Raw genomic sequence first — 13,989 nt, forward strand, 5'->3', positions numbered from 1 at the left:
AATGAAAACCCATCTCAGTTACTGAGTTTTTCACCTAGTCCAGCCAATGAAAACCCATCTCAGTTAACTAGTCCAGCCGTTGGAGGATATTCTTCACGTGCACAAACTGGTGAGGAGCGTAAGCAAGTGTGTAAGTGGTCAACAGCTGAAGACCTGGTCCTCATCAGTTCATGGCTTAACACCTCCAAGGATCTAGTAGTTGGGAATGAGCAAAAGGCAGGAACGTTTTGGAAGAGGATTGCCTCTTATTATAATGCAAGTCCGAAGGTGGTTGGTTTCACTAAGAGAGAGCCAAGCCACTGTAAGAAAAGGTGGGGAAAGATAAATGAAGGTGTCTGCACGTTTGTGGAGTCATATGACGCTGCATCCAAACAGAAGAGCAGTGGCCAGAATGAAGATGATGTTTTGAAGGCTGCACATGAAATTTTTTTCAATGACTACACGGTTAAGTTCACATTGGAGCATGCCTGGCGGGAGCTTAGGAATGATCAAAAATGGTGTGGGACTTATGGAAGTAGTCAACAAAGTTCTTGTGCAAAAAGAAAGAGGGTGGGGGAACAACAATCTTTTCAGTCATCAACATTTATGCCGAGTGTCAATGGAGAGGCTTCTCCAACAGCTAGGCCTATTGGCGTTAAGGCAGCAAAAGCCAACAAGGGTAAAAGGGCAGTGGGAGAAGAAGAGAAGATTCTGCAAGGGTTTCAGCAAATGTGGGAGCTCAAACAGAAGGACTTGCAAGAACAGACCCAGTTACTGAATATGAAGAATAAGGTTAACAAGTCCAAACTGCTTGACAGTTTGCTTGCGAGAACAGAGCCACTTACTGAATTAGAAGTGGCTCTTAAGAATAAACTGATTAGTGAAATGTTAATGTAATCCTTTAACCTCGAGTGTTTTTATGTAAGATATTTCTAGTCAATGCTATCAATGTTGCTGTGAAATTGATGTGTTATATATATGTATTGTCTTATATAAGTTGATGTGTTATCTAGATTGATGTGTTATTTATATGTATTGTCTTTTCTCATCCGTTTCTGTTTTTTGGCTTTTCAAGGGAACAAGTGACACACATACAGAAATGGAGGCAAGAAAACCAATTATTTGTGGCCTCTCAGCAGGAGGCATCATACCACCTCTCCCACGAGAAGATACAAACGATGATGTTGAGGATATCCCACCAACTGAAGCAGAAGTGGTGGAGATATCAGATGAAGAAGAAGACGATATCGTGGAGTTATCAAGCGATGAATACAGGAGAAGTATGGGGTACTTGATTAGGGTGGAGGAAGAAGAAGATGACATTGCACCTGAGTTCAGAAGGATGGTGCAAATGATGCATGAGGAAGAGAAGAGGCTGACAGAGGAGAGGTTCAAGGTGTTGAAGACGGGAATCAAGCTAGAAGAAGGACAATCCTTTACTGGTGATGGTAAGAGGAAGAGAAGAGGCTGAGTCCGTGACCGTCTTTCTCTCACATGGATCAGCTTTGTTGTACTGAGTATGTGACCGTGTCTGCATTGTCTTTGTCTTTGTTTCACATGTCTCTGCATTGTCTTTCTTTTTGCATTGTCTTTGTTGTTGGTTTTGTTAAAGGTCATGGACACTTTGTTTGTTAAGTGTACTGATGGTAATTTCATTGCAGTCCTGGTGTATGTGGATGATATAGTGATTGCCAGCTCCTCAGAACTTGGTGCTGCTGGTTTGACTGCTGCTTTGAAAGAGAAAAACTCCGGGGGCTCTCTGAAATACTTTCTTGGCCTTGAGGTGGCCAGAACTTCTGCTGGTATTTCTTTGTGTCAACGGAACTTTGGAACTTCTATCCTCCACTGGTATGCTTGCTTCTAAGCCCTCCAGTGTTCCAATGACTCCAAATCTGAAGCTCTCTAATACTGATGGTGATCTGCTTCCAGATAGAGAGGCTTATAGGAGTTTAGTTGGCCGGTTGATGTATCTCTGCATCACCAGACCAGACATCACCTTTGCTGTGAATAAGTTGTGCCAGTTTTCCTCTGCTCCTCGCACAACACATCTCAAGGCTGTTCACAAGGTACTTCAGTATTTGAAGGGGACTATTGGCCAAGGTCTCTTATATTCAGCTGATGCAGACCTTACCCTCACTGTGCTGATGCTGACTGGGCATCATGTCAGGATAGTCGGAGGTCCACTACTGGTTTTGCTATGTTTCTTGGTTCCTCTTTGATCACTTGGCGATCTAAGAAACAGGCCACTGTCTCTCGCTCATCTGCAGAGGCAGAATACAGAGCTTTGGCTCTTGCTTCTTGTGAGCTCCTATGGTTATCTTCTCTCTGACTTACACATTACGCTCCCATCTCTACCGGTTCTGTTTTCAGATAGTACTGCAGCCATCTCCATCGCTACAAAGCCTGTTTTTCACGAACAAACACGTGGAGATTGATTACTGTTCGAGATTGAGAAAGGTTTGCTCCGGATGCTTCATGTGCTGACAATCAGGTTGCAGATATTTTGACAAAAGCTTTGTTCCCTCATCAGTTTCATCATTTACAATCCAAGATGAGTCTTCGAAATCTCTTCGTCTCATCTTGAGGGGGACTAATAGGAGATGGTTCATCCCGGTTCGATGGTTTCATCTCTGATCTATTATTTATGGATATGGCATGCGTTTTTTGGACCTCGAGGTACCTTAAATGATATCAATGTTCTTGCTCGCTCACCTGTTTTTGATGACATAATAAAAGGTTAAGCTCCGCAAAGCTACTTTTATCCAATCAATTTCACTACCACAAGACCTAAAATCAGCTTTATTTGCTAAACAACAAGAAGCTGTCCGAAAAGATGTCGAGCGGGCTTTTGGAGTCTTGCAAGCTCGCTTTGCCATCGTTAAAAATCCGACATTTTTTTGGATAAACTCAAAATTGGGAAGATTATGAGAGCATGTATCATACTCCATAACATGATAGTAGAAGACGAACGAGATGGATACACTCAATATAATCTTAAAGAGTTCCAACAAGAAGAAGGCACCGGAAGTTCACATGTCGATCTCGATTTTGATAGGGAAATGCCTACAAATATCGCCAATATGATGGATGCTCGAACTAGAATTCGTGATAACCCAATCCATGAACAACTAAAAGCTGATTTGGTTGAACATATGTGGACTAAATTCGGACATTTATGAAGACAACTGAGCTCGGATGTATCTTTCAAATTATTATCGTGATTTTTACTTATTTTGTTTTAATGTTTTGTATTAAATTAATGTTTAAAATGTTTTATTTTAATATGTTTTATTTAATAATTATAATTAATCTTAAAAATAATTAAGTTTAATTATTTTTTTTAAAAACCCCAAATTAAGAATTTACCATTAAAGCTACAAAAATACGTGTCTTTTAAGTATAAACTCTTAACTTTCATTAATTACTAAAAAATCATTAAGACCCCAAAGTTGGTTCTCGGGGTTAATGATGCTCTAATATTAAACTTCGCAGATCTCCCATTCTGTGATGGAAAGATAATTATAACAACAATACAGACCGAAATAAACAGCCAAAAAATACGAAACTGTCAACGTTTTCCGTTGGCATCTTCTCTGCAAAATCTTTCAACTTAATCTTGTTACTCTTCTTTTCTGGTTCATTAAAAGAACAACTCGAAGATTAATGGGTACGGGATGGCGGCGAGCCTTTTGCACCACCGCCCCAAGAAAGAGTGACGCGGTGGCCCCGGATCTTGACAAGCAACAAGCGGGCTACACTCTCAACTCCAACCCTAGCCCAAGAAGCTGCGTGAAGCTCGCTTTTCTCTCCGGAGGAAGTAATACGTTGACTCCCCGTACAAGTTATAGTCCAAGCCTGGGCTGTCGGACAACGGATGCCGAGAATCCTGTTCCCACCGCGGAGCAAATCCCGACACCAAGATCGGCAACAAAGAGCCCCAGACTATCTTTGAAGGCCAGGTCGAACCCTTCGTCTCCTCGGTTAAAGCTTTCTCTGTTCCGCAACAGCTTCAAATTCCGAGTAAGAAACAGATGGAAGAAAATGGGTTAGAACTTGAAAAAAAAAAAAGAAATAAAATAAAATAAATAGTTTGTTTCTGATGTTTACATTTTTTTTTGCAGAGTAATTGTGGAATTTGTTTGAACAACGTGAAAACTGGGCAAGGGACGGCAAAATATACGGCAGAGTGTTCGCATGTGTTTCATTTCCCTTGTGTCACCGATTACGTCAGTAAACACGGCAAGCTTGTTTGCCCTGTTTGTAACTACTCCCTTTGGAAAGACGCTTCTCTTCTTACTCTTCATGGGAATGGAATTGAACCTCCCTTGGAAAACGCCGTTTCCATTGAGGAGAAGCGTGTTGTCGCCGTCGCTACTTCTCCTATAGCAAAGCCCATGCCAAAGCAGTCTCACAATTACGATGATGACGAGCCTTTGCTTTCGCCACGGTTTGTCACCATACCTGAAGCCAATGAGAATTGCAGATGTGAAGATGAGACTGATGTGGCTCAGTTCAAGGGATTCGTGGTAGACCCTAGCCCTTCCTTTGCCGTCAAATCTCATGAGATTCCGGCCACGGGTCGAGATTTTGGAAATGTGCAGGTGAGCTTGTTAACTGAATCTGCCGTTGTCACTGTTGGGTGTGGTTACGAGACCCGTGCAGTGGCTCTGCGAGTGAAGGCACCACCGCCTCTAGGTACAAGAGGGCGCAGGCTTTTAGATCCGTCTCAACGTGCGCCGGTGGATCTGGTTGTTGTAGTTGATGTAGGTGGAACCATGAACGGTGCAAAACTCCAGATGGTCAAACGAGCCATGCGGCTTGTGATTTCCTCGCTCAGCTCTGCTGATCGGCTCTCTATTGTCTCTGCTTCCTCGAAGAGACTCCTCCCACTTAAGAGAATGACAGAGAATGGAAAACGCTCCGCTGGAGTGGTGGTGGATGGGCTCCTTTGCTGTCAAAGTTCTAAGTTAAGCGATGGTTTGGAAAAAGCGGCAAGAGTGCTGGAGGATCGTAGGGAGAGAAACCCAATTGCTAGCATCGTACTCCTAAAGGACGGTCAGCCAATTTCGAGTAGAGCCAACACAAATCAAAGGTCCACAATAACCCATGTGGGGTTAACACGCTTTGCTCACATAGAGATCCCTGTTACTGAATATGGCTTTGGAGAGAGTGGTGGGTGCAGCCATGCTCCTGTCGAAGAGTCTTTCGCGAAATGCATAGGAGGATTTCTTAGCGTGGTGGTTCAAGATCTAAGGATCCAATTTCGAGTTGTATCAGGATCTGGACCATGTGAAATCGCAGCCATTTATTTATGCAATGGACAACCCACTTTGGCGAGCTCTGGTTCTGGATCAGTCCGGCTCGGGGACCTATACGCAGGCGAAGAAAGAGAGCTTTTAGTGGAGCTTACGATCCCATCAACGGCCAGCATGGTCCACCAAGTTCTATCAGTTAGAGGTCTCTATAAGGACCCTTCGACTCGGGAAGTTGTATACGGACGTGACCAATCACTCCGCGTTCCCCAAGCCGTAAGATCATCTTCTCCCAGTGTCGAACGCTTGAGGAGCCTCTTCATAATGACACGGGCAGTTGCCGAGTCTCGAAGGCTGGTAGAGTATGGGGAATGCACAAGCGCACACCACTTGTTAACGTCAGCGCATGCATTGCTTGGGCAATCAAGAATGGCGGAGGCGGCGGACTATACCAAGGTAGTAGAGGCCGAGTTGGTGGAAGTTCAGTGGAGGAGGCAGCAGCTGATGGAATATGAGAGTCAGCCCCAACAACAACACATTCAACAGCGGAGAAGAAGCGAAAGAGACACAACGATGATTTTAGTGGACGAAAACGGTGAGCCGTTGACTCCCGCGTCGGCATGGAGAGCAGCTGAGAAGTTGGCTAAGGTGGCTATGATGAAGAAGAGCGACTTGCACGGCTTCGAAAATGCTAGATTTTAATTTAAGTTTCTTTTCTTTTTACTGTGAGAAATGTGTACTAGTCCGAATGCCAAGAGCATCTTTATCTCGCTATCTACATGGCTTATCGAATAAAAAAATCTATTCTATTAAACCAGCGGACCAATCAATAAAAGTAGGATCCAACTATTTTTTTTATTTAAAGAATTATTATCTATTAAGTAAATAATATAATTGTAATCCATTAACCCCATATTTCTTTTTGTAAACGAACCTATTAATTCTATATTTTAGAATTAGTTTTGCGCTTTAAAGGTAACATGGTTTCTATTTACATTGGATCACAATTTATAAAATCTATTTCATTTTGTTAAATAGGATTACAAAGAGAAACACAATTACAAAGAAAAGTATAAATATGATTATAAAGAAAAATATAAATATGAAAATTAAATTTTTTTAAAAAAATGTAAAACAAAAAATATACCCGCCCTTTTAAGGGTGGGTCATAATCTAGTTCAATAATTAAAAGAGTACAATGGTTTATTAAAAAACAAATTGAATCTTAGGTGTATTAAAACCGTAAAACATGGTTAAAAGAATTCAACAACGACCACTTGTCATTAAATTATTGGTCATAAAGATTTTTGATTTGTTTTTCATCTGAATTATTTGAGATAAATTATCTCATAAATTTTTTATTTTTTAAAATTTAGTTTTACATCAAAATTTATCATTTTTCAAACTCTATAAATAAAGATTTGTTTCATTTGATTTGGACACATAAAAAAATTCATCTATTTGTACTATAAATTTTCTATTAGACTCCATTAAACTCTTTTCTTTATATTTTTTTCTAATGAAATAAATCTCAACTATTGACTATTGTTATTTAGTTTTAATCAATAATTCTAATTCTTTTGCAATTTAATTTTAATCAATAAGTTTCAATAAGTGATAAAAAAACATATAAGAAACCAAAATTGTGAAGGAAAAAAATTATAGAAAAAGGTGTTGAATTTTTTTCAACAAACCTTTGTAGAATAGAAAAAACTGAGTGGTGTTGAATTACTTGGTAGAAGGGGGAGAAGATGATGTGGAAGAGAAAGGAGATGATGTGGAGGGTGTTGAAAATGAAAACCATTGTTGATAGTCTAAGAAAAGCTCATTTATTTTTTCATTTTTAATTACCTCAACAATTTTTATTTTCATTTTTAATCAAACATATATAATATTTTTTTAAATAATATATATATATATATATATATATATATATATATATTGTATATTTCTCTTCTGTCACCTCGTCAAATGATTAATGAGACTAATGAGACGTGTAACATCACCATAGCTATTTTAAGATTTTATCAAATTTTCTTAACTATTTGATCTAAATTCATTAAAAGAACATCTAATAACCTATAAATATTTTAGGGGGATTTGTCAAATATGACTCAAAACTTGATTTTAAATACAAAACTATACCCAAACTTGAATCAAATGCAAAATAACCTAAAATTCTTATGAAATTACAGCCAGACTCTTGGACCAAACAAAAAAATAGAACTCATTTTTACGAATATAGCCCCAGAAAGTTGTTTGAGTTTTCTGAGATACTGTAAGTCGTCTAGATGACTTCCAGAGAAGTCTTCTGCTGTAGTTGATCTTAAAAATAATTTTAAAAATTTTTAAAAATATTTTAACAAGTGAAAAATTATTAAGATATAATAAAATTGAATAGTTTTCAACATAGATGAGTGAAAGTAGTTAATCATGATATTTTTTGGCTTAGGGTTTGACAACACATGCTGTAGTATTGTATGTATTCTTAGGGTTAGATTTTGGAAAGCTTAAATTTTTTTTGAAAAATTAAAATTTACCTATATGTGTTTATTTATGTGTATAGTAAACATTTTTTAAGTTTAATTTGATTTTATGAAGTGTTTAGTTAGTTAATTTAGTTTAGGGGTTATGTTTAGGGTCTAAACGACTAACATGTATGTCGTTTGGCGATTAGAAGACTTCTCTGAAAGTCTTCTAACTCCCGCTAAAAATATTTTAGTTTCCTGCTAAAAATATTGAAGTCTTCTAGGCGACTTACATGTAAGTTGTTTAGTAAGTCTTCTATTATAATCAAAAATATTTAACCTTATTGTAATTTTTGTCTCTATATATAAAGAAAAATTTACACACTCTTTCTCCTCCTCTCAAATGGTTGCAACAAAAATGGTATTTTCCTCGTTCTAAAACTCTCCAACATCTCTCTAATCTCTTTGAACTTATAAACACCAAACTTTATATCAATTTATTATTTTTGTCTCATGTCTTTTTCACTAGTTTATCTTGTTTTGCAGATTTTTCATCACATGATTCTCATCTTCCACTCATTTAAATGTAGATCTATTAATTTTAGATATGTATTTTTGTGTGTTCTATAAAGGTAGATCTATCTAATCTTCCACTCATTTTCTCTGTTTTTAAGGCTTTTGAACGTTTTTGGATATGCAGGTTTTTCAAATCTGGATTTGGATATGCAGGTTTTTCAGATCTGGAAGACTTCTGAGACGACTTACCTGTTAGTCGTCTAAAGTATAATGCGCTAGAAGACTTCCATGACGACTTACCTGAAAGTCTTCTGACGGAGTCTTCTCACATGTCTCCCTTTCATAACATATCTGAGCGTTTTGGTAAGTTTTTATATCTGATTTTTCTTCATTTGGTAACTTCATGTTGCATAAAGTTCTTACATTTTTCTCAAACTAAAACTCTCCAAACCCGTTCTAATCTCTTTGACTTGAAAACAATAAACTTTATATGATTTTTTCATTTTTGTCTCACGTCTTTCTCACTAATCTATCTTTTTGTTGCAGGTTTTTAACGAGATGGTTCTAATCTTCCACTTGGATATGTACTTTGTGAGTTCTATAAAAGTATATCTATATAATCTTCCACTCATTTTCTCTATTTTTTAGCCATTTGAACATTTTTTTATATGCAGGTTTTTCAGATCTGGAGCAGACTTTGGAAGATTTATGGGAAATCTTCTAAAATATAATGTGCTAGAAGACTTCCAGGAAGTCTAGAAGACTTCCAGGAAGTCTAGAAGACTTCCAGGAAGTCTTCTGAAAGTCTTATGACGGAGTATTCTTCCATATCAAGTGGAGTCCAAGCTTGTCTCTGTAGGGGAATGATTTATAATAGTTCTGTTTCTGGTCTGTTTTGTGATTTGCATGTGTACTCCTTTAGTTGTGATTTTTTTTTTTGTAAATATGTTCATATTCTACAATATTTCACTCATAGAAAAAAACATGATTGATGCGTATAACAATAATGATACTTATGTCATTGATACAACATATTAAGAATCATTTTAACCATTCTACTCATTCATAGCAAAAAACATCATTGATGCATATAACAATAATGATACTTAAGTCATTGATACAACATTTTAATAAACAAGTATTTTATCCACTCATAGCAATAATCATCATTGGTGCATACTTAAGAGATGGAAACAAACAATAGTAACTAGTCAAAACATATCACAATTTTTACAAGTTTGTGTTGAAAGAATTAGTTAAATTTAGTAAAACTAAGGCAGAAAACATATTTTGAAAATGTGAGTTTTACATATCTTGAAGTTACTTAATACTCTTAGAAATACAAGTTATTCAAAAACTAGCGTCGGATCAACTAGAAACTTTAATAAACATGAATGTAGGTAACCTCATAAATATCACGAGTTAAGTTATAAATTCCATTCAGTAGCTAACATATTGATTAATAGACATGAATTAACAAGAAAATGTTAAAAATTCTTTATAGTTTTAGAGAAATGAAATTTTATTATACATTGACGCAGACAACTTCCACGCGGAGGTCGTCTGGCAGACTTCTAGGAAGTCGTCCATTTATGTTAGTTTTGCAATTGAATTTTAACCTAGACGACTTACATGCAAGTCGTCCTTCTTTGTTTGTTAAAAAAAAACTCGAGACAAATTACATGTTAGTCGTCTAGGAAAAACAGATTAGTTTTGCATTTGATCGGATTGTGTCAGAAATTTGACTTTTCCTGGACGAATTACACGTAAGTCATCCAATAGAAAATTAAAAAATCGACTTACACGTAAGTCATCCAATAGAAAATTAAAAAATCAATATTTTGTTATACCTAGACGACTTCCACGTAAGTCGTCTCAGGTTAGTTTTTCAATTGAAAAATAAAACAAAAAAAATTATTTTTTTTCTAGACGACTTACACGGAAGTCGTCAGTCCGACGATTACATGGAAGTCGTCCAAGATAAGCAAGGTTTGACCGAAATCTCAGAATAAATTCATGGACGACTTCAATGTAAGTCGTCGGACGGACGACTTCTGTGTCAGTCGTCTAGAAAAAAATAATTATTTTGTTTTATTTTTCAATTGCAAAACTAACCTGAGACGACTTCTATGTAAGTCGTCTAGGTATAACAAAATATTGATTTTAATTTTCTACTCGACGACTTACGTGTAAGTCGTCTAGAAAAAGTCAAATTCCTGAGACAATCCGGTCAAATGCAAAACTAGCACGTTTATCCTAGACGACTTACATGGAAGTAGTCTCAAATTTTTCTTTTAACAAACAAAGATGGACGACTTCCATGTAAGCCGTCTATAAAAACACTTTTAAAGGTCAATTGCAAAACTAACCTCTACATGACCAGAAAACTTCCATGTAAGTCGTCTGGACGACAGATATGGGAAAAAAAACTGATTTCATAGTTTCAACCAGTGAAATAACTTGTTTAGCACACATAAGTCTTCTCCAAGCATCCATAATCTCAAATAAAAGTGACCCACCAAGAATCGTAAGCTTTCATGGCTCTATGAACCATAAAATTTTTAGAATCAAAATCTTGGGTTTCTTTGGACGAATATGGAGAGAAAGTAAAAGAGATGTTGTTTTTAGTTCATAAGAATTGAGAAAGAAAGAGTGTAAATCAATTTTTAGGTGCATTAAGAGCTTCAAATTGGTTGTTCATGGTGGTAGGTGTATTGATGACAATGACAATATTGTGAATACTTGAGGAAGATGAGAGTGATATAGTAAAATATGCATTTTTGAAAAAAAATAGTGATGACATTTTCGTGAATAATCTGAACTTTGGGAGCGAAAGAGGCAAGTCAAAATTTCAAAAAAACATGGGTTAGTCTTGTGTTTGACTTCAAGTTTTGAGTCATATTTGCAAAAAGCTCAATATTTTAATCAGTATTCTATTTTCTAAGAAACGCAATATGTAACACTAATTTTTATATACAGTAATAATTAACAGAAAATTAACATAATAACACCCAATAATATAACTTCTGAATAAATAGAAAATATTTATAAAAGTACTATATATAAGAATATTATTAAAATATTGGTTTTCATGTTTCATTAAAAATAAATTCAAAGAATAAGAAAGTAACTGAAGAGAAAGCTAATTTTTTTCCTTTCATACATAATCAAAAAAGAAAATAATTATTAAACTGTTACTAAAATTAGTACCATAACACACAAAAATACATACGCATATAAATAAAAAATAGAATATTTGTAAACCGCTAAGTCTAGGAATTCAGATACAATATTCGTTTTCACGCTTCATCAAACTTAGTTTATATAAATCAATAAATGAAATAATTTAAGAGACTTTTGTAATATATAATCAAAAAAAATATTCAAAAAGAAAAATAATAATAATAATTTAAGAAACTAAAAAAGTAAAAAATAAAAAATAAAAACTTAATAAAATTTAACGTTCCATATATATAAAAGTAAATAATTTAGGTAATATCATTAAATAAAATAAAAAAAAATAAAAAAATTCCATTTTATAATAAAAGTAAAGACTTTGTGTGTTTATAATAAATGTATGATACATTTTATTGATATACAATAAATTATTTATATATAAAAAATTCAATGTTCAAAACCATATTCCAGAAATTAATTAATAATATTTATTTGAAATTTCTTAAAACCGAATTTCAGGAATTGTTTTTATAGATTATCGAGCTCAGCAAAATTGAAAAATGAAATAATATCACATCAAGAATTGATATATAATCAAGAATTATAAAAAAACAGTTTGAAAAAAGATATAACAACATAAAAATCCCACACATTCATTTCTTGTTACTGCTATTTACAACCCAATCAAAAAATACAATTTATTCACCACCAATATTTTTTTAAATTAACCTGTATCCATAAATAAATAAAAAACAGTACACATTAAGTCATAAACAAGAGAACAAACTAAAAAGATGCTTTAGAATATCACTATTGATGGTTTTTTATTTTATTTATAATTTTAAATTTTTTTTGATGGAAATTAGTATTTTGGTATTGTTTCACATTATTATTATTATGTTACTAAATCGTATTATATCAAAGAAAAGAAATGTTAAAATTATCTAATTTTGGAAGTAATTTATTTGAGATTTCGTATGTAAATTCTTATGTAATTCTCTCTTTAGAGCATCTCCAAGGACAACTTTATATGTGAGGTTTGCTGAACCTTTTATTTAAGGTCTGAGAGTGTTTTTTTTTTAACATTATAGTCTTACTGTAGACAATAATCAAATAAAAACATAAAATTTTTATAACAACTAAAAACATCAATAACACCGAAAGGGCTATGGCGACGGCGCCACCAAAGGCGACTTCTAGGGTTTTCGCTTGAGAATGCAGATTCGATCGAAGGTTCTATGCGGGTTGGATGAGGGGTCTTATAGGTTTTATCATCAAAATGGAAAGAGTTGGTTTCGAGCCGGTTTTGTGAATACAATGAAATCAACGGGTGATCGGATTGGCTGGGTGTTGGAGAATAGGGGAGATTATAGGATCGACGAGATTCACAAGGATGATTCAACAGGATTACATAAGGATGGAATAGAAACTGGGGAAATTCGAAGGGATCTGGAAAATTTTCCCCATTGGAAAACAACAGCACAAGGGTGCAGGTTCTATGGTGGTTGTTTAAGATTGTTATGTTATTGGTTTTTTTATTAAAAATAAGAGTAGGACCGGATGTTTGCTTATAGTAGCATCAGATTCTAGTTTTCTCTTTTTTTTTCTTTGTATTATTGGGTTAAGTACTCATTTTCTATGGGTGAATTGCTCAGATACTCTTAATGAGACAAATTTTATTCCGTCATACTCTTACTAATTCTCACATACTCCTCATTTAATTCATACTCCTAAGAAACGTGGTCAATGTCAAAATTACCCCTTTTGACTAAACCAATCAAAATCATTCTCTCTCCTACTCTATCTTCTTCCTTTCTCTCCCTACTGTAGATCTTCAACCCAGATTTGTTTAAGCTCCATTTAATTTGATATTTATCTTCTCCATTAATTCATTCGTAAAGAATCAAAAACTTTAACTTCAAATTCGTGTTCATAATTAGCTAATTGAGCATTGAGAACAATGGGTCTCGATCTATTTAGATAATCAAAAACACTGGTATAATTATAAAAAATTTATCAAATTAGTATTTTGATTTTTAAAAAACTAAAAAACGTAGTAAAACCTGGTATGAACAAAATGGTATAGCTATTTATAATTATGTATAACTATAACCGTACAACTTGTATAATTTGGTAAAACTATATTGTACAACTAAGTAAAACTGTGTAACTAGGTTAAAGTGTACTAACTAAACTTTATAACTTGATATAAATATATTGGTAAAAATGTATAACTTGGTAAAATTTTATGGTTAAACCGTGCAACTTCATCTAACTTGATTGTTAATCATTTTGATTTTTACATGAGACGACGAGTTCTTTCACAAACATACACTTTGATTATGAAAAATACTATTATAAAGCTGGAGATGGTTATGAATGGATTCCAAACGAAGGTAGCTTGTATGCTAGTGGATAGGATATGCAGAAAGATGACCATAAATCCATGTACAAAGAGGTTGAATTTGAGTTATATTTCATTGGTAGTAAACCCTATGAGACAATCGAAGAAGCATAACGACATCTTAAGGTGACTAAGTCAGTGGAAGATGTTGTTACTCGAGATAGAGACAATGTAGGTATTGATTTGGATAACG

General features: G+C 34.7%; 2 protein-coding genes across 2 annotated transcripts in view; both read left to right on the forward strand.

Moving 5' to 3' along the window:
- The window catches only part of LOC106324067 (glutathione S-transferase T3-like), a 1,488-nt gene extending 612 nt beyond the window's left edge, over window positions 1-876 (forward strand). The window contains exon 3 of the mRNA XM_013762089.1: window positions 19-876. Within this exon, the coding sequence (XP_013617543.1) occupies window positions 19-876 (858 nt within the window). The remainder of the gene's footprint in view (window positions 1-18) is intronic.
- A 2,568-nt stretch (window positions 877-3,444) lies between these two features.
- Window positions 3,445-6,048, forward strand: LOC106319417. The gene is made up of 2 exons (XM_013757737.1): window positions 3,445-3,999; window positions 4,101-6,048. Exons 1-2 carry the CDS (start codon window positions 3,643-3,645, stop codon window positions 5,931-5,933), a joined length of 2,190 nt encoding a protein of 729 aa, XP_013613191.1. The 5' UTR covers window positions 3,445-3,642; the 3' UTR covers window positions 5,934-6,048.
- The last annotated feature ends 7,941 nt before the right edge of the window (window positions 6,049-13,989 follow it).

Source organism: Brassica oleracea, chromosome C2 (assembly GCF_000695525.1).
Source record: "Brassica oleracea var. oleracea cultivar TO1000 chromosome C2, BOL, whole genome shotgun sequence".
NCBI lineage: Eukaryota > Viridiplantae > Streptophyta > Magnoliopsida > Brassicales > Brassicaceae > Brassica > Brassica oleracea.